The following is a 22,523-nucleotide window of genomic DNA, read 5'->3' on the forward strand; positions in this document are numbered from 1 at the left end:
CTGGTTACTGTTTTTGGCTGTCTGCTTCATAGGTTGCCCACTGCACTTCACTTAACCCGATAAACACAGCCATTACCCTCTAATGCTATTTGTGCTATAAGGTGTACCACGCAAAAAATGCAATGAAAAACAAGAGGAATAAGAAAGAAAACCTTAGTAACGGACATACACAATTAAAATAAGTGTTTGCTGCCACATGTTAAAGTCCTTTTTGTACAAATCCACCACTATTTACTTCATTACTGCACCAAGTTAAGATATACAAGGATGTGCCATCATATTATTACAGAATACATTCTATGTTCAGGACTTATCTTGCAAATGCAGCACTTAAGAATTTTATTTCAGGCCTAGAATTTCCTTGTGTCTACTCCCATGGTATTGAAGTATGCAGGAAAAAACAGAATGTAGACTACATGTATACTTTATAGCTTGTTGAACAGCTCAACCGTACTGAAAATGACCTACTTATGTTGCAATTAGCAGCTATGAAAAACAACTGCTACTTTACACAATATATGAACTTGGTACCCATTAGTGCATTCTACACACCTATGCACCTCTGTGTGCACTGCCACTTTGCGTACTGATGTTGAAATAAGGTGAACACAAGGGATCTTATTACTTTTGTCCATGCCTGTGATATCGTGCAGACATGCAGCTCAAAGTGGAGGGAAGGTTGCCGACCCTGTAGGAGAATCCATGACCTTCCATGTTTTAGCCCTAGACATATACATGCTACCACAGGAATAGTTATTTGACAACTAACGAGAAACATGCCATTCATTCCTCCATTACCCGTGGTTGCGCTAAGCACCGCATTGAGCAAACAAGGATGAAAATTACAAAATAAATTTTAACTTAATGAGAACAGATACAATACATTTTTAGAAATAATAATGAGGATGACACAGAACTTGTGATTTGTGCACTTTTTACATACACTTTTACACTTCACAGACCTACATGTACAACTCTGTGCAAGTGTAACCTGACATACCCCCTGATATCATCAATCACTGTTCCCATGCATTTAAACACGAACACTGTGGAAGTGCCTACATGAAGTGAACATCTCTACATGGTTGCAAGTTTTTGGGATTCAGCAATTCTAATGAGTTTTGACCTCATTTGCATCTTCACCATGCTGTCAGCCTTGAATCTACAGGGTTGGTAACCGTGTAGGCAGGGAAACCGATGGAGAGCCCAATGTTGTACATTCAAGGAAGGGTATTACTCAGGTATAAATCTGCACAGAGGAATGCAGATTTTGCATTCTGTGTTTCATGGTGTTTACACTTTTAGCTGTCTACATATATTCAATATTATTATTATTGGGGGTGCAAAGATCCATTTATGTCATGGCACTTAAGGAATTGTTGCTATTGTTAACATAATATTTTGGCATCCAACATGTCTGAGAATGTCATAATATTTGTTGCACGTAGACTCCTTTGTGTGGCTGTATTCGAAAAACTTTCAAATACATGGCCAACACAAACATGGACTCTACACGGTTACTTTACAGCTTGTTGAATCCCTCCACCATTTTGATTTCCTTAATTTTCATGCAATTCCACTACCTATGCTGTAATTTTCATGCCACAGAAGTTTCCATGTCTGCGCATGAATGTGTGCCTCTACACGGAGTTTACTGAATCTAAAACTTTTCCCAGCTGTGTACATCAAGCTGTGACACACACACACACACACACACACACACACACACACACACACACACACACACACACACACACACACTGAAAATTATACTAAATCCCCTCCCAACTGTTTTTTCTTTGCATGTTCCAAGATAATGTCTTGGAGCATTTTTTTCTGTAGGAAATCGGTCTATGTTTTTCACCTCAACCTTTTGTGGTTTCGTTTTATTTAGGAAGATATAAATATTTACCATACATAAAAGAAATGATTCTAAACAGCAAAATTAAGCCAAGTGGGAGAATATGTAACAATGTTAAGTTGATATATGTTTTTTTTTTCAATTTACTAAATGAAAGTCATTTTTTTCTTAACATTTTTATCCTGGTAATACTAATACTATATCTTACTTTGAAAGCCCTGGTTATAGGACATATTCACAGAATATCTGCATGTTCTAAATCAATCATTAGAAACAAGGCTGTATAGTACAAATGCTGCATTACACCACCTAACTCCAAAGCAATCCCATATTTCTTCTGAGATTCAGCACTTTCATTGGTAAATGCCTTTTTTTTTCCATAACTGAAGTTCAAGTAATGTCTAGGATCAAAGATAAATAATACGCAGCAAAATGCTACATATCAATTACGTGAAGGGTATAGAGATTAATGCATTATCTTCCTAGATGTAAGCCACCATGCAAAGCAACTCCCAAATATCAGGCATTGTCCTACTCCTCCTCAATTTTCATCTTTCTTCAGCCTCTTAACTATGTTAGGGTCTCAGATATGAATTGTACAGCCAATTCACGTCATTAGCTAAACGTTTACTTACTGTTTTGGGGGGCTTCAGGAAGATCTATTTGAAGCTTGGTCACGCCTTCACTTTTAATATTAAACTGAAGTTCATCAGGATGAGACAGATCCCTTTGAAGCTTGGTCCCATATTCTTCCACAGTATTTAATAGAGGTTCATTAGGCAGATCCATTTGAAGTCTAGTTACACCTTCTTCCTTAATGTTTAATAGAATTTCATTAGGTTTTTCAATAATCAGCAAGAGTTTCTGTATTGGGATACTGTATCCTACATAACAAAGCATAAACGTAGTGGTTAAAATATACTCCAGGGAATTACTTGACTTGTACCTTTTATTGCATACATATATACAAACACAACGGCTGTTGATAAAAGTATAAACTAGAACATTAATTTACTTTTAAGTCAACCTTGAAATTGGACAGTATGATGACCCAAAAAATTTTTTTGGAGGCGTTTATGTGAACTGTTTGTGGCTTGTGGATTAAACTTCTGTTTCCTGTTGCAGCTTCGGTTCGATGCTTTATTGTTTTACCTTCTGGGTCATCATACTGTCCAATTTCAAGGCTGTTAATCGTGTTGGTGACCAGGTTACCTTATTCATTTATAGTTTTAAGTCAAGCAACTTCACTTCAGACTTCTAAAACCCATTTACAAAGACTGCATGCATTAAAACTGGTTTATACTCACTATCATCAATGCTGGTATTACTGAAAATAAGAAAAGCTTTACAGTATCTCTCTCCCCCTCTATTGTGCCCTTTGTGTACTCTGTTCCACTTGGCTGGCTTCCTTTATGAAGTTAGGCACATTTTTTGCCCAGTTTGACATGATCAGAACACTTGTACCATTACCTTGTCTTCTACAACTACAAAATTGGCAGCCGTTCCTGTAATATGAAAGGAATAGCATTGCTTTACAGTTCAGTGTGCAGACATGCTCTTATGAATACCTTTCAAGAATCCAATTTTTAGTCCACACTCAGCCAATGATACTTGTTTATTCTTTGTTGGGATATCTAGTTTTTATTTCAATTATAATAAGGTATTTACGGGTAACTGACCAGCATTTTTACAACAAAGTTAGAAAACATAAATAAAAGAATGTGAACTTAATTATAAATAAAAAAGTGCTTATGTATATTACTGAGTCTTGTTTCATAAAAGCTTAACAATTAGACATGCAGCTGGTAGACTGACAATACTTTTCTAACCTGGCCTTCGGTCACTACGTGACCCAGGTAAGTGTTTGAACTTCATATAGAATGAGAGAACAGAATTTTGAGTTTGGGTTGTATTCATAGATCTTACATAACTAGTGGTGGGTACAAGAAAATGTTATATGGAAGTAAAGAGAAACAGGTTCTGAATGCATTTGGCAATCACTCTGCTCTGCTAGTTTGCTCATTCATCTGTTAACAGGGTGACTGAAGAGAGCTAAAATCCACTTTTTAGGCATGATCCATTGCCATTGCCTTAATATAATGTTACAATATTTGAATTCCATCAATATTTTGCCCCATAATGTCCTCATGAAGTATATTTCATGTATCTACTGCCCTCTCTAAAAAAATATTTCTAATTATCTGATTGAGCCATCACTTCCAACCATGCAGTGGTCCTTTTTTACTAAAGCAATTAATTTTCTGAAACATGCCACCCTACTTTCTTTTCTGTAAATCTCTAACCTTCATGTGACCTTATATAATTAACTCTACAGTCTACTTCCAACTTCTCCGTTAACTGAATTCCATTTTAAGTTTTTTCCCCATATGTATTTGTCTGCACGATTTTGCACTGATGTTAATCTTTGTGTCGACTTTTTTTAACCATTTATCCTTACTTCTTCCCCTTCTTGTAAATTAACAATACTGCAGACCTTCAACGTTTTTTATAATGCCACACATAAAGAAACTGAAAGGGAATGGACTCAGTACAGAGTCATGATGTACCACATTATTACTCCTTTCCCGAATGGAAACCTTATTACTGTCTGCCACTCCTATTTTACTTCCTTCATTTAATTATTTGGTAACAGGTTTTCAGAGAGATCCTTTCAGAATGTCTCTTCCTCAGCTCAGGAATATAGAACTTATGTAGAAATACTGACAGAAAGACATATAGTCATTGCAAATAATAAAATGAGTAATAATAGTAAGAAATGCCTTATTCATGACATATCTGAGTAGCAAAATAACAGGATATGCACACAACCCTTTGAAAAACTAAACAGATGGCAGGTACTAGACGTAAAACAATGAGCACACACAGATTGGTAATCAGAAATGGTCTAAGAAGGAAAACCGTAGCTTACAACAACTGTGGCAAATAGTACATACACTGGCTACAGAGATGAGAGTAGCAATTCAGGGGACATAAGTGATTAAAAATGTTCTCTGGTCAGAAAAGTTAATGTAAGCTAGTATTGTAGGAAAGTGAAGGTAAGCTAGCTGGAGAAGGAAGGCTTAAAGGAGAAGAAATGTTGAGAAACAGTAAATGTGAAGAATACAGAATGCAGAAGGAAGTGGGGACATTTAAAAAGCACTACACTTATTGCTGGGGAACAACCAGCATACAGCATCCTACAACCAGCATACAGCATCCTAGGAGTTACTGAGCTGCAAAACACAACAGTGCTGAAACAATAACCTTGAAACAGCTAAATTACACAGCACAGCAAAATTGATAAATTACCAGTGCATGGCATCCTGCGAGTTATTGAATTACATAACACAGCAGTGTTGTGGTGTAGCCAATCCAATGCACAGCATCCTGACAGTTACTGAATCACACAACTCAGTATAGCTGAAGGGTTACCCACTACATGGTATCCAGAGAGTTACTCAATTGCACAGACATCAAGGGTGAGGGGTTATTACTGCAAGATTTCCTCAAGCTACTGAGTCACACAGCTCTGTACATTTAAGGAGTAACCAGTGCACGGCATCCTGGAAGTTAAACAATCACACAAACATCAATGCTGAGGGACTACTACTACAATGCATCCCTGTAGTTACGGAATCCCACATCAAAGCAGTATAAGGAAAACCAAGATCACAGCATTTCCTGTGAGTTTCTGAACTGTACAACACAAAGCAGCAGCAATAAAAGTCCACACATTGCTGAAGAACATAGATGAGGAGATCCAAATCACAGATCAAGAGAGATACAAGATGCTTGAGAATGAATTACAGGCACCACCACCCCCCTCAGAGGATGCAGACAAATATGATGAACAGTACTGCCAGTGCAGTATACAAGCACCTGTACAACTGCATGGACTCAGCCATACCCAACAGAACTAAAACTTGTTCATCAAATAAACACAAACCTATGTGGTGGACATACTGCATCAACAGGCTTTACAACAAAAGGAAGAAACTGTTGTCCAAGTGTAAAAAGACACAAATTCCCAACTGGAAAAACTCCCTCCTTAGCCTCAACAAGCAAATTAGATCACTTGTGAAAACCTCCAAAGCCAATTATGGATCGAAATTAGCCTCCGAAACAAAGGCTAACCACAAAGCCTTTCAGTTACGTCAGAAAACTCCATGGCAAAGCCCAGGTTAGTTCTTAACTGTGCCACTTACACTGATCCTGTTGACTTAGGTTTGTTGCAAACTTCACCCCCAGGCTGCATTCTGCAACATCTCCAGCAAGAACTAGCCACACCATTGAGCACCCTATTCAACCATAGCCTAAATACAGGCTTCATTCTAGCAGAATGGAGAACTGCCACTGGCATCCCTTTGCACAAATGTGGTGCCACTACTGACCCTGGAAACTATTACCTCATTAGCTTGACAAGTCTGATCTGTAAGGCCATGGAGTGTATTATTATGTACCTCATAAACAAGGGCATAGGCAATCTCCAAGCACTTGACCCAACCCAGTTCGGATTTGTCAAGGGCAGATCTTGCCTGTTGAATCTGGTTAACTTTTTTGAGACCGTCACCAAGGCAATGGATAAGGGAAAGTCAGTACACACAGCTTACCTTGACTTGACCAAAGCCTTTAACACAATCCTCCACTCGGGCATCGTCGAAAAGCTAACAGATCTTGGTGTAAATCCCTACCTCATCAGGTGGGTGGTCAAATGGCTCACTGACAGGACCCAAAAGGTCAAAATAGGTGCCACTATATCAGATAGCAGACCTGCCACTAGTGGTGCCCCCTAGGGATCTGTCCTGGGACACCTATTGTTTGGCATCTACTTCTCAGAAGTGCAGGCAAAGACAAAAGGCTTTGTGGACTGTAAGTTGGGTGCTGTCACTGACTCCCCAAATGATGTTAACATACTTCAAGAGGGTCTCACAGCAACAAATGACTGGTGCTAAAGCTATGACCCTAAGTTAAATGCAAAAAAAAATGTATTATCATACCATTTTGCAAAAACATGGCCCTTACTGATTACCACATTAGCGGCAACCCCTTAAGCACACAACCCGTGGTAATAGACATAGGTACACAAGTTCACAACAATCTCACATTTGACCAACATGTAGTGGCAGTGGTCAGAAAAGCCTTTTACTTGGCTCATCTCATAAGTAAAGGGATTGTATCCAGAAAAAAAAAGGAGGTTATTACCTCTCTGTACTCCTCCTTCATTAGGCCAATAATTGAGTACAATGCCCCACTTGGTATGTACCTCTCCAAGCACCTGCACCAACTGGAAAGGCCACAGAAGTACCTCACAAAGAGAATCCATGCCCTCCAACATCTGTCCTATGTGGACAGGCTCAAATCACGATCACTCTACTCTGTATCATGCAGATTGCTCAGAGGTGATCCACGTTTCGGCTACAAGGTAATCTCAGATCCTGCTCTACTAGAGATACTCCATATCCGTAAGTCTAACTCCTTGTGTAGTACCAGATCGAAAGGCTTAAATCTAAAATGTGACATTAACAAAACCTGCTGGAGAGACAGGTTAATCTCCCAGAAGCTGCTCTGTCCCTGTCTCTCTTGTTGATAGGGTAGACAGGCATTGCTTGTGGTTTCTTTTTTGGGAATAAAGTCTTGGCTAGCCTTATAAGGGGCCCAGAGCCATTAGCCTAGTAATCTCCTATGATCAGGGCTAAGACTGCATATATGCAGAGACACTATCAAGCATAAATAAACACAAGGATATTGAATTTTAACAGTGCCACATGCAGCATAAATGCACCACTGACTTTTCTAAAAGAGATAGTCAAAAGCATAAAACTAGCTACAAGAGGTCCATGTAAATTATTAAAAAAAGTGGAAAATGGAACAAGCTGAATCATATATGGAAGTACGCAAGGTGAAATTTTGATGAGTGTCAGGGATGGCTCTACAAACCATATTGTTTACATATACATATATACAAGGTGTACAGCCTTAAGAGAGTAAGGCAAATAAACAGTGCTGTTTGGGGCTATGACCAAAACCAAACGCATCCAAAATAAGCATTACAATATACAACTGAACAGAAGAGGTGTGAAGATTGACTTCCTCTGTAATTAAACCACCTTCCTCTTAGCCCAACACGTTTTAATGCTTGCTTACCAATAATAAATGTATCTCGGCTAAGAATATTTTGGATTCATACACACAATGTTTTCAGGAGGGGCTGACAGTATGATCTTAAGTACTACTAGCTCTACCTGCTTTTATGTTAAAGCCACCAGACCAATCTAGCACATTAAATTCACAATTACTGTACACTCTTACAATCAGCCAGCCATGCTATTAACTTATGGCAGCTACTGATAAACACTTATTTTCTACAGGTAGACTGCAAAGATTATAATTTACCAGTTTTATACACTCACCCTTATACACGCCAATAAAAAGCCAGTCATGAGTTTTTTGAGATGGAGTAATACAATTATTTAGTTAAGGGAATTGGGCAGTACAGATTGAAAATCAAATCTATAAATGCGCATATTTTTCAGAGAGGAATATAAAATAAAACTTTTGAACAGACTGGTAGCATATAAAAAAATGGCATCTAGCAGGTAACCTGATGCTATCACTAACACTAACAACTGAACTCTACCTTCGATTTCTGTATTCATTAAACAGCTACAGTAAACTCACAGGTAAAATCCATATAAGCAAGTAACTTTGGGAAACAGCCTGCCTGCTTTTTCTTCTGCAGTCCGCTGAATTCCAGAAAGAAAAGCACAGACTGACTCAACTGCTGAGCTAATTTTCAAAAAGAAAGACTTATTTTACTTGATAAAGCTCAGTGGGAGTTGTCCCAGAATGATTCAACACTAGAAAATGTTCAGTTAGCATAGTCCAGTTAAGACAAATCCTCCCATCCTGGATTACGTAATGCAGTGCTGACCCTCCAGTTTCTGCAAAATTACAATTTTTAATCTAAAAAACTTCCTCTGAGGCAAGGTTGCTTAGACAGTCAGAAAAATTAAACCCTTCCACTTTCTCTACTTGCTGTTAAAATAAGCAATAATGTTCAATATGAGGTTATTTAGATTGTCCAGAAAGTTAAACTCCTTTCCTTTTTAGTAACAATGTACATTTCTCTTTCCTTGGTCTTACATTTTTTTTTTTTTCTTGTTTTAAACTATGTAATAATATTCATTATGATGTCATTTAGATTGTCTAGAAATTTTTAAGTCCTATTCTTGTTTGGGTAACAATATTCATTGTCTAAGTCCTACCAGCCTGTAATCTGTTAATTGAGCTCATGATATATCTCTGATCTCTATATGTGGAGCTTTTCTCCCCGGGCCTCTACTGAAAATGGAAATATATCCAGCTAGACTAGCCCGGTTAACAAATGTAAAATAAAATAAATAAAATAAATAAATACATAAATAAATAAGGTATCATAGGTACTAGTGTGTGTGTGTGTTGGCTCGCACATGTGCATTTCACATTTGTAACTCTATAACATTTTTAAAGAAAAATATAGTTTCACACAAGGTTTCATATTTCACGTATCTACTGCAACATTACTGAAAAACATCTGCAGGTTTTATAAAGTTTTTCATATGTCCCATCACTGCTTCAGCTCTACAGGAAAAAAAAAGACAATTACAGAAAAGCAACAACCAGTTTACACTAAACCCAGTCTCCACTAACACCATCAAAAAACTACTAAATAAACAAACCCACTATCTTAGCTGCTGACAATCTCCCTGCTGACTTGCTGCTAACTGCAGCAGTAGCAATCACATACCTTGTATCCATACTTATAAACAGGTCGTTATCTGAAGCTTACGTCCCTACCATCTGGAAAATCTCCACATCTTACCTTTACACAAAAGGGGTAACTCCACCGAACTAGCAAACTATTGCCCAATTGCAATTCTATCCCCTCTCTCAAAAATTCTGGAAAGGTTGTACACAATCAACTTAATGACTATCTCCTTATACACAAGCTATCTAATACCAAACATGGTTTTTGCCCCTCTCACACCAACACCACAGCCATTTTATCCTTTACTAACACAGTTGCCCAACTTAGAAACAATGGTCAATTTGTATCAACCATATTCCTGGACCTGTCCAAGGCCTTTGACATGGTTAACCACTCCAAACTCATATATGTCCCCTCCTCCCTTGGTTCCAATGTTACATAGCAGAACGTCAGCAGGTTGTCTGCTGGCAACAAGATCTTGCACCCCTTTGTCCTGTCCCCTTAGGGTAACCCAAGGTTCCATCCTTGGTCCTCTTCTTTTTTCTCTTTTTACCAACCAGCTCCACTCGGCTACACCCCGGGCCTCAATGGTTCAGTACGCTGATGACACTACCCTGATTTGCTCAGCTTCCTCACTCAAAGACCTCCATACCATTAACTCAAGATTCCTTCCTATCTGCTGAATCCTGGTTCACTAGCTCCAAACATATCTTAAATCCCAACAAAACAAAACTACTTCTCTTCTACCAAACCAGCTACACCTCCCCACCCACAACCTTTAGTATCTTCTCTAATAATAACATTTTATCACACCAACAAACCATACCAAATTACTAGGAGTGGAAATTGACAATAACCTGAAATTTGATATTCACATTGCCCAATCCATTAAAAAAGTTCACAAAAACTAGGTCTCCTGTATAGAAACAACAGATTTCTGACAAATAACAAAAAAGCCACCATTGCTAGAACCCACCTTCTCTCAATTCTCCTGTATGCCTCCTCAATCTTAAAAAACCTCCGCAAGACAGATCTAGCCAAACTCGACGTTTGTTGCAATAATATCTCCAGGTTTGCCACTAATGCCTCATACAAGTCACATCACTGCTCATCACTTAAGCAGCTGAAGTAGCTTGAACTTCCTCAACTTCTTCTCTTTAATCAACTTAGCTTTGCCCACAAAATAATTTATCAAATCAGAAAAACCCGGCACTCAAAGATATCATTCAGCCATATTCCTCCTCAAGACCCCTTTGCTCCAGTAATAAACTACTTCTACACACCACCAAAGCTAACAATTCAGTAGGTGAATCACTTTTTTCCAGCAACATCTCCAAACACTGGAATAATCGGGTCTATATTAGAACACCGAACATTCAAAATTTTGAGTGTTCTAATATCAAACCCTACGAATGAAAATTTTAAAACATCAAACATTTAGAACAGCAAATTTTTTCCTACGGAAAAAAATTGCTGTTCCAAAACGCATACACACAACACAAGCACACCAAACAAACAGCAATCTACACACACACACACACACACACACACACACACACACACACACACACACACACACACACACACACACACACACACACACCTAAACTCTTACACCTAACCCTACACTAAACTATACATACACCACTAACTATCCACTTACCTTAACCCAAACCCTAACCCTAAGGAAATATCTGTATATGTGCATGTTATAATATTCTCCAAGGTTATTATATTTCTTAAGTGTCTGCATCCAAAATCTCACTCTATTTCTTGAACTCCCTTCATCATCATCCCTTTCCATTTCAAATTATAACCTTCTGCTTGTGTTATGTTTATGATTCTTAAATGTGTACCTGTAACATATCTCTGCATATCAGGTAATCTTAAACTACCTTGCTTTATTAGATCAACTTATTCCACTAACTCTTACTATCTTCCTCTCCAAGAAAAAAAAATCCTTAACTCTTTATTAATTACTGTCCACAACTTCTCCTCTGGTTGATAAAAATATGCCTGACCCCTATATAAAGCTAAAGGAGACAAAAACATTTTCACTGTGTGTATCTTACTATTTATATCCATAAACAAGAGCTTCCATTTTCTCAGTTTTGTATTAACTTTTACTTATTCTCTTCCCACATATCCTTAGCTGCCATACCAGCAGCCTTTACAATACATACTCCTAAATGCTTCATCTTATCATGCCCCCAATAAATATGGGTATTGCTGAACCAATAAGTGTGTAGGTACACAATTTACGGCTATAGCCTTTGTTTTATCTTTATTAAATTTATGTCCCCAAAAGACTTGGAAATGTTTCAAACTGTTTCACATCACAGAAATGTTCTTTTTTTGATTTATAAAGTGCTAACTAATATAATCTGCAAATAAAACCAAAAGTTTCTTGATTACCTTGCCAATTCTATACTTTCATTTTTGAGTCCCTTACTTCCTTTGCCAATGGCTTAGCTCTAAATATAAAGCAAACAACAATGGGGAAAGAGAACACAGGAACCCTCATTTTAATTCTTGCCTTTGATCCTTCATATATCCCCCTAATTAACTTTATTATTGTATCAGGGAGGGCAAATGCTTCTATTGCCTTACTCAAAGTCCCAGCCTACTCTGTTGAATGCTTTCTCTACATCAATATCATCTAACCACAGCAGTATTTTTAACATTCTGCTTCCTTCTGGATCATGACTGTTCTATTAATGTTGCAAAATGTTTGTCTCCCCTCCACAAAACCACAATGATCCATATCTATCAATGCTGGTAACTCATTTGCCATTCTTTTAGCTAGTATAGACAAACACTTTATAATCATGGTTTAAAATTGAAGTAGGTCTACATGAAGCTGGATGTGATGGGTCTTTACTCTCTTTAGGTAACACAGACACCACAACTTTCTTCCAAGATGTTGGTGTTTCCTCTCCTTTTAAAATACTGTTAAACAAAATCTTCTAGATTGTTATCATTCTCTATCCTCCTAACTTCCAGACTTCCAAAAATACCATCTGTTGATGAAGACTTCCCTAAAAATTGATTATACATAACCTTTATATCTCATCTTCTCCTGTCCTGTATTAATTGTTGAACCTCATCTACCCCTAACCTTGACATAATTAAGGTATTATATAAATATCTCCACTGATGCTTTTTATTTCCACAGTTCTCTTCTTTATACATATCATAAAATTTGCAAAATATCTCTAATACCTCTACATGGATTCTGGTTATTTTTCTTGTTGTAGGCTCCCTAAATTGGCAGCTACCCTTTCTACTTTCTGTTGCCTATGTCATTGTGCTAAATGCTTTTGTGCTCTGGAGTTACTGTCAAAAAATTGTTGCTTAACAGCAATCTTTCTAAACTCATGCATATTAACCAGATACTCTGTTATTTTCTCTTTAGCACTCTGCATTTGATACTCTTCTTGTTCTGTGAAATTCCCCTTATTCAGCAATACTTTAACCATTGTCAGAACTCTTAAGTAATTCCTATTACTTCTTAACCGTATCAGCTTTTCTTTTATCTCTTCCTGTTTTAAACTCCATTTTCATTTTATCTTGCTCATTAGCTTTGACTTCTAAATATATTTCTATCTTTCCTAACTATCAAATAATTTTCCCTACCCATTCCTTAAAATTCCTATCTTTTTAACAGTTAAGTGGGAAAGCACCACTGTCTCATTTTTAATTCATTATCCTGCATTTGTATCTTGTTTTTTATCAGTGCATGATCTGAAATAATTATTGGAAGTGTGCTTAAGCTTTCAATTAAATGCACATGTTCCTGTGAAATCTAATTTTTGTCTACTCTAGCCCAGTTATTGCACTTTGGGGAAGAATATGTAAATTCCGTCTGATTTCCGACTACTGAATTCAAAACTTCCATACCAAATGTTTTCATAAATGTCTTCAGAAATCTACCATATTTTGTTATATTTCCCTTCTAGGTTCCCCCGATACATCCTTACTATTGTAAGTAATATTCCCTGCTGAAAACTGAACATTTCTCCCAAAAGTTTCTTAGCTTTTGCTGGAATATAAAAAAGTACCAGCACAATTCTCCTTTCTTGTGAATAGCCCCTTACTACCACAAATCTAACATTATTGTCTTTCTTCCTCTTCTGTTACTATTGGGGACCCTTTATAATAGTATAATTATTCCCCTATTCCTTTATCCCTGATATTATGTTGAAAATCCACCCTGAAACCTATTATTTGCCAAAGTCACATGGTAATTTCTTTCCAAATTTGTCTCCTGCAGCACTGCTATCAAACGCTGCATTTCTTGATACAATTCAATACTCTTTTCTGTCTATATTTGTAATGCCATTTACATTTCACGATAATATAGATAGCACAGCGATTATGATAACAAGCTATTGTTCCCATCTATTATACATGTCATTTTTTTGAATGTGCATTTCCAGCTTTCATGTTAAATGAACACACTAAAGTTTGGCAAGCTGATCTTTTATATAGTTATTTCTTCTTATCTCTACTGAAATCTATGTCACATTTTTTTCAAGACTTGTTTTAATGAAAACCTTTGAACAAAAATCTACATACATTTTCAGAACATATTAACTTGGGACAAATGCACAAAACTATCCATATCTTCAAAAATTAAGTTTAACCCTCCAGATAGGAACAACTGCCCCAAATTTGCAGCTGCACCCACAGGCATTACCTAACCTAAAATTAAGGTTACATATGCTAAATTGCATGTTACAGCCTATGTTCCCATTTTCACCGACTGATATATGTTTTTCTTATATCTATTTACCACCAAGATGTAAAACACAGCTTGTATGCTTTCAAAAAAGCATTAACTTTTAGTCCATGGAAAAAGTGCACTAGTGATCTTTAAATAAAACCACATTGTACATTGTTCTATTAAATGCATTAAAGTATTACGACTCCTATCTCTGAACCACTTCCCATAATTTCAAACTTCATTTTTCACTGAACTGTTTGCAGTTGTACCTTTAAATTTTGCATTTCCTCTACAAAGAATGCTAAGAACTCTCAAGATTAACTGCTAGTACCTGCTAACAGCTTGGCTCTATGTAAAAGTAGTCAGTAATGATTATTTTTAAATTTCACTCAGAACACAGACTGCCTTCAGCTGCAGACTTCTTGGCTCCCACTGAGCATTTGCTAATGTAAAAAAGGAATATCTTTGCAAATGTAAGAAACTTATTGCTTTCATTATTCTGACATAGTTTTCAAGTCTACTGACTTACAAAAGCAATGTTTATAGCTTAAGCCAAGGGCATTAATCCAGACATTCACCCTTGTAAAAATAAGATACATTTTCTTAATTCTACAACCAGCAACCAAGGGGAACTTTTGCTCATCTACTTGTCTCATATACTTGTCTCTTGTGTTTTCATCTGATCCACATGAGACTTCAAGCTTGCAATCTCCTGCAGAATTACATGTAAAGGTTGGGAGGGTGGCCTAATGGTTAAGGTGTTTGCCTTAGAAACACAAGGTGCAGGGTTCAATTCTCACAAGGGATAATTGGCTAGGCTTACAATGGCTCGCAAGGGCAGTTAGCCTAGTACTAACCTATGAATCTATTACTTCACACCTCGATCTTGTTGCTTCCATCTCTTTATTACTGCCTTGCTGGCTGTCAATATTTTTACTTTATTATATGTTAATTGTTTTCTTGGGTAGAACACTGATCTCCATGGACCTTTGTCTGGTGGTGGTGTCTGGTTAAGTGACCTGCTGCTCACAGCACACAGTTACCCTGCACCACTGGACTGCAACAAAGAGCTCAATAACAGATCCTTAATCCAATAAGCCAGTTTATTAATGTCAATAATTACACTGCAGCTTTTACCCATCAGAGGGCTACATAACATGGATTGTTCTTTGTTGAAATGCACTTTTCCTAAAAGTCTATCCAACTGACTTGTAAATTGATCCATCTGAGCATATTCCTAGAAAATATAATTTTGTATTCCTACGTCCCCTGAGTCACATCTCCAGCACAATGAAGGGACCACTTGGTACATTACACACAACCTTCTTGGAGTATAAACGCATTTATGAAGGTATTTCCATCCCCAAATTTGGAACATTCTTGATTTGATAGCTCTTATTACTTCACATACTTGGTGTCACTCAAAGCGCAATTATAAACACACTTATTTGCAGACATGTTTGTTATGAATAGTCCATGACTAGCACACAAGTCCAAAAACAGTTTATCACTTGTATTTATCTCAGCAAAACTGTCTGCCTTATTCATCCCCTTGCAGGTATCTCTATCATTTGTAACATGAGTGTTGATGTAGTGCTATCTTACTGAGGACTGCACACACAGTCTCTAAGGCAGCCAATTACTCTAAGTAAATGCTAGGTGCATATTGGGTATGCAATACACAGACTTATTTTCTGAAACCACAATTATGCTGGGACAACCTCTCATTTACCTAGTGTAAGTTACAACTAAACATCTTGCCAGGAGCATTGAGTGTCTCCATACCAGCTCAGGGCCTCTCCTGAAAGTCATCTCCAGACCAAGTGGGATGCCATCTTCAATCAATAAGTTTGGTTCCAGAAACAATGCTGTGTGTAGACATAGCTCAATTAAATCTACCTGGTACTTTCCAACCTACTACAAGAAAGGTGACATTCTATATCCCAAAAGCCAAGAGCATGATTACTAAGAGCACTCTAGAAAAGTCCTCTGAAAATCCAGATTCTTTATAGCCCAGTATCTCATAGTAGCCATAAAGTCCAGTCTAATTATCGTTGTAATGATAAGGTCATTCCTCACTCAGGGTGCAGGACACTAAAATTTCTCTGCAGTTCTTAAGGTTGCTTCATCACTTATCTATGTAGCTCAGGGCTATCATTCTTATCTAGTAAAGTCACATGATTACAGTTGTTTGCCACCACAATGGGTAACTCTACAGATGTGCAACTGTGCTAGTCAAAGACCACAGTCTGCCACAACTACAAGTGGGCTTCTGATTGTCCTTTAGGGCCAGTCACTTTTTTTTTTTTACACCTAACCCAGAACTACAACCATACTACTACTTAGCATCCTTATATCCAGTCTGGTAATTCACTCCATCTATCCACCATTCTATCCATGTAACTAGAGAACTGACAGACATACATATATAAATGCATCATTTGCTCTGTTCTATGCCCTTCCTTGTTTCCCTCTTTTCATTCTAGAAGTGTGTCATTAACCCTCCTCACACACAATTATTTTTTTTCAAAGTTTAGCCCATCTAACCACATAACCATACTAGGTTATCATTCTTTGTACCCTCTTGATCACTGCTATCATCTTTCCCTCTATGTTATCCACAATTGTACAATGTTTTCTATGGGGGAGGGGCCTCACCAATGTCCTATAAACTGCACAGCACTTTATGCAGGGCCTCACTAATGTCATACAAAATGTATGTATGCAGGTTCTCACAAATGTTCTAGAGACTGTTATTATCATCTCTCCTCACTTTGGGTGTATGACCCAGAGCTATAGCTACTGCTCTCTTGCACTGGTCCTGATGGTTCACTCTGGTTGTGCCTCTCATACACTTTTCCTTTTTCAGCCCAACAGTCCCCAATATAATCCTGTAATAGGTACTCCCTTTAAAGTTTATTCCATCAGATGTGCAGTGCCCTGCATTTTCTGGCACAAAATCTCAGTTTTTATTTCTTTGCACATTCACCCAGTCTTATATTTCTACTTAACTTGCTCCCTCCAATGGAGCTCTGGAAGTTTGCTCTGTAACTTTCAATGGGTGAAGCCTAAGATTTTTGATAAAATCAAATTATGTCCACACACTTCTAAGTATGTCCACACAAACAAATGTTCACATCTCTGGATCCATAGGGGGTTACTGAAGAAAAGTAATGTCAAACTCTTCATTACAGACTGTTTGTTATAGTGGCAGTATTCTTTAGATTCTAGGTCTTAAATTGAATACAATAACTATTAAATGGTATAATATTTTGTAAACAACGTACAATATCTCAGCAATCACTCAAGTTACACACAGACCTAGCAGCATTTTGTTAATCCGGCTGAGAACTTTCATATAAGGCTAAGCAGTTCTGTCTGTGCTACTTGTTTGTCAAGATATTTGGAAAATATGAAATTTATGATAATATAAATAAATATTATATGGATAATTTATACTTTTTTACCTATGCTAGTCAGTGGTCAAATGTCAATGCATTTGATTTTGCCATTGTTTAAGCTTTAAGTGAAATATTTTAATAGTTTGTATGTAGCACGATTTTGGAATTATTAAAGCAAATATATAAAATAGAGGTGTCAGAAACACCTGGAAGTGCCACTACAGTGTAATGAGTTAATTTCACAGAAGTGTCAGTGGTGCAACAGGTAGCACACACACCTTTGGAGCAGAAGGTTCTGGGCTCTATTCCCACACCAGGGAGATGGAATGCTGTCACTGCAGTGCAGCATAAGTGGGGGCTGCTGCACTCCTGAGTGTGTGGCCCTTTGGATGAGGTGTTAAACTGGATGCCCCATGTGCCCAAGTTAGTCGTTGCTCAGGTAGATGTAAATGGTGACATGGCACCTATTGAAAAGGGAAAGTGCTTTATTACATTTCCATCTATTTACACACCCAGTTGCAGAAAATTAAACACTTCTTTTCAAAATACACAATATAAGTGAATCAAATATACAGTCTAAACAAATCAAATATATAATATAAACAAATCCAATAATAATTCAATCATAATCAAACTTACAGCATTCACATTAGCCACACTACCCTTTATTCCACATCCATTTCTTAACATTATTCATTAGACTATTAGGATCCCATATTTGATTTAAAGTTCCTTACATATCATATTACAAATATTACACACTATACTAACATTTATCCAACATATTTTCATATTCCCCTTTCAACTCTGTAAAAATATCCATACATAATATTTTAAAAATCAATTTTATTTAATATAACTTCATGAAATTCATTACAACATAAATCCCAAATTTTTAATTCTCCCACATTCAATGAATGCATGTTCAATTGCTTCCTCTATATTACACACTGTACATAAAGATGATATAAACAGAATTTAGATGATATAAACAGAATTTAGATAGATTACCTGAAAGCTTTTTTAACATCAGTCTCCACAAAAAGTTCTCTCTCGCCTTTTTCTACTAGCTTAACCCAATGCAAATGCAAAGATGCCAAGAACACACCAGGATTCTTTAGCCCCAATCTATCTTTTTTAAATTCGCAATATAATGCTCCCTTTTAATCATCTTAAGTCCAGAGCTACAACAAAAACAGATCTAAAAGCTTCTTCTTCATATCCTTAGGAAAACTAATAACACCCAACTAATATCATCACCTAAATAACCTAATTTCTCCAAACAAACCAAATATGCATTTTTGAAAAAAAAAAATAACTCAATTGTCCTTCACATACTAATAATTCTCTCCAGTTCCAATAGCACTACCACTGCTTTCTCATCACATCCAAACATACAAAACAATTTCCTAACAAATTAAATGCATTTTTAGAAAAGTAACTACATCACCATAACCCTTACACTTATTTTTATTCAACATCAAATCTTCATTCTTCAAAAAACTCAGTCTATGAAATACCCTCTGTAGTCCACCCCTTTCCCTTGGCAATAACTATCAAATCATCTGTGTATGACAGATAAAAAGGAATCTCAAAATATGTATACATCCTAGAAATTCCTTTTTTCACCCTAACACAAGCATTACTCAGAACAGCATTCATCAGAAGTGCAAACACACTGCTTACTGGATAACCCTGTTTTACCACTTCACCTGTTTTTGTTAACTTACTAAAACAACCATTTACCTCAAACTTCACATATAAAAACTTCATACACAGAATTTATGACATTAATATTCTTTCCTCCTACTTCATATTTTTAGATGTTTCAAACATTTACTATGACCTACAGTACCACAAGCATTCTCTACATCACAAGCAACAATCTTCCCCTCTCTGCTTATATTAAATATCACTAACCACCTCTAACAACTAATAATAAATCCTTTTAACACTTTTCTTTCTATCCCATATACACACTGTTTAATGATCTTGGTTATTACTTTGGTTAGCCTTCTGTAAAGTATTCTCAGATATTTTTTAATACACATTATTTAACATCAGAGATCTCCAGTTCCAAATATCCTCCCTCTTTCCTTTCTTATAAATGTTGTTCTTCTTTCAGCTTCTCCTGGTTAGGGGTCACCACAGCAGAACTCCGGTCCGCTAATGACTGCAGTAGATTTTTAAGGTGCCAAGGTGCCAGCTCGACGCCCAACCTTCAACGAATAAGGTTTATAATTCATTCACATATTATCTCATTCCTAATAATCTAATCATTCATTCACAAGTTGAAAATAAATCTTGTGCTCATTCATTTCTACATAAAATTCATATCTTATACCATCTGGTCCAGGAAAACTCATTCTTTTTATGCTTTCCAAAACCTCATTCAATTCATCTGTCCTTTTAACACTTTCCTAGTTTATAACTTTCCTAACATTTCAAATTAACCTCTTCCTTCACTTCTGTTTTATTGTACAAATCCTGCACATACGTTTCCATGACATCCACGATATTGTCCATTTTAATGTACAATTTCACCCACTTTATTTTTAAATGATTCAGACTTCCCCCTTATCATGCTTAACTTTCTTTCCCAAAAAGGGAGAAACTGCCTCCTTTTTCTTGCAACATATATCTTTGCTTGTAATCCTCCTCACATTCTTCTGACATACTTGAATTATTATATTGTTTCCATATTACACACTTACTAAAACTTTCAGTATAGCCATCTATTAATTTTTTATATATTTCCTTTTTACTTTTACAATTTTCCCCATTTAATTACTTTATTTCAATTTAAAAACAACCTACATTTCAGTCACAGTTCTATATAAAGTAAGCAGAGTTACATGCTCATCCCAATGATCTTTCAATTTCTCCTTAAATCATCTCTCCTTATCCACTTCCATTTCACATCTAACCTTCTACATTTGAAGATTCAGATATAACAACACAATGATCTGAAAAAGAAATGTGAACACTCTCTACCCTTACTGTATACAAACACTCTTGAAATATAAAATAAATCAATCTCAGTTCTAAAGTAACTTCTCCTAAAATGTATACTTTCAGTTGTTTAAATCTAGGAAAGACAAGAATTTCATCATTTCCCTATCCTCTTGTACATCTTTATTAATTTTCCCATCCTTTTTTTCCTCACATTACAATTAAAATCTCATGTCATACTAATACCTAGATTAAGCGCCACATATTTTATTATTTCTTCAAACAAACTTTGTCTCTCACTAATTATAGTAGAAACATATACCACCATCACTCTTAAATTTACTTCCTCGCATCACATATAACACACCTCCCACGTCTCATAACAATAACATCAATGACATTTATAACTTTTTTCTTTAACATCACAGCTTTTCCAGAATAGGTATCACCCCCCAAAACTCCAGATGACCCCTCTCCCATACCATTTCAGTTTGTTTGCTTTAACATTTAACAATGTAACATCTACTAAGCAACAAACACACACACACACACACTACTGTTATGCACCCATGTAACAGCATTCATGCTATGGTTTTCATTAATACTACTATTTACATTTAAGGAAAAAATCCTAACATTATCCCTTGCATTTTTATGCAATTTTTTCCTTAACCTCTTTCATATGGTACCCTTTTCAACATCTCATTCCTCCATTTTCTTCACTACTTCAAATCTAATTTTCTTTAATCACGTCATTATAGTATTTTTCCTCCTCACCATCTCTTTCATGTGCCTTCGCCCCTTCTTTATCTGATCAACCTAACTACCCTCTTTCTCACTTTAAAAATTTGTACATTTTCTTCTTGAACCTCACTTTCTTTCCCCTTATTTCAATTAATTTACAATCAAACCAGAAATGATCCATACCCCCACATTTCGTGCAAACAAAGATCACAATTAACTGACTCTCCCCATGTTGAAAATGTATTTTAGGACATTCACTGATTAAGTGATCCCCTTTACCTCACTGAAAACAGATTTTAGGCTCCCCACAGTACTTTAACACGTTTTTTTTTTCTTTTGATGGTAGCACAACTAGGCAAGTGAACAAGTTGACCATTCTTAGTTTCTAAATAGACTAATAGACCCTATGTCCCATTCCACAGTTTCATAGGTATACTAGGCTAATGGCCCTGGAGCCTTTACAAGCCTAGCCCATAGGATTATCCTGGCATCGTGCCACCCAAACTTAGTTCCCAGTGCCTCTGTCGAGTAAAACCACTGGAGTGATCTCTGGGGTGAATTTTCTATTTCCCATCAACTCATCAAGATTTCTCTTGAAGAGGGCCAGTCAGGTGCCCTGCTTGACATGTATGGGAAGTCTATTTCATAGTATGGGCAGTCTCTGGGTTATGAACCTGTCCCTCCAGCATGTTCTGTTGATTGTGGTAATGAGGTTGAGGTCTCTGGAGCGTGTGGTGCGGAGGGATTGGGATTTCTTTGGATGTAGCATTTCTAACAGAGCTGGGTCAGACATGGCTTTGTAAGTCAAGCAGAGATCGCCTCCAAGTAGGTGATATGAGAGAGAGAATAGTTGGAGTTTTTTTAGTCTGTCCACATAGGGCAAATGTTTAAGGTCTAGGATTCTCTTTGTGAGGTACTTTTTTGGCCTCTCCAGTTGCTGAAGGTGTTTAGTGAGGTGCATGCCAAATGGAGCATTGTACTCGATGACTGGCCTAATGAGGGAAGAGTAGAGGGAGACAATGACCTCTTTCTTCGTGGATGCAAAACTCTTAGTAATGAGATGTGCCACATAGAAGGATTTTCTGACCACAG

General features: G+C 36.8%; 1 protein-coding gene across 1 annotated transcript in view; it reads right to left on the reverse strand.

The window, feature by feature from the left end:
• Positions 1–22,523, reverse strand: part of LOC122793738 (gastrula zinc finger protein XlCGF26.1-like) — a 184,680-nt gene that overhangs the window by 134,061 nt on the left and 28,096 nt on the right. Inside the window, exon 3 of the mRNA XM_044061941.1 lies at positions 2,497–2,745. Coding sequence (XP_043917876.1) covers positions 2,497–2,745 — 249 coding nt within the window. The remainder of the gene's footprint in view (positions 1–2,496; positions 2,746–22,523) is intronic.

The sequence above is a fragment of the Protopterus annectens genome, chromosome 1.part0 (genome assembly GCF_019279795.1).
Source record: "Protopterus annectens isolate FY-2018-M chromosome 1.part0, PAN1.0, whole genome shotgun sequence".
Classification (NCBI taxonomy): domain Eukaryota; kingdom Metazoa; phylum Chordata; order Ceratodontiformes; family Protopteridae; genus Protopterus; species Protopterus annectens.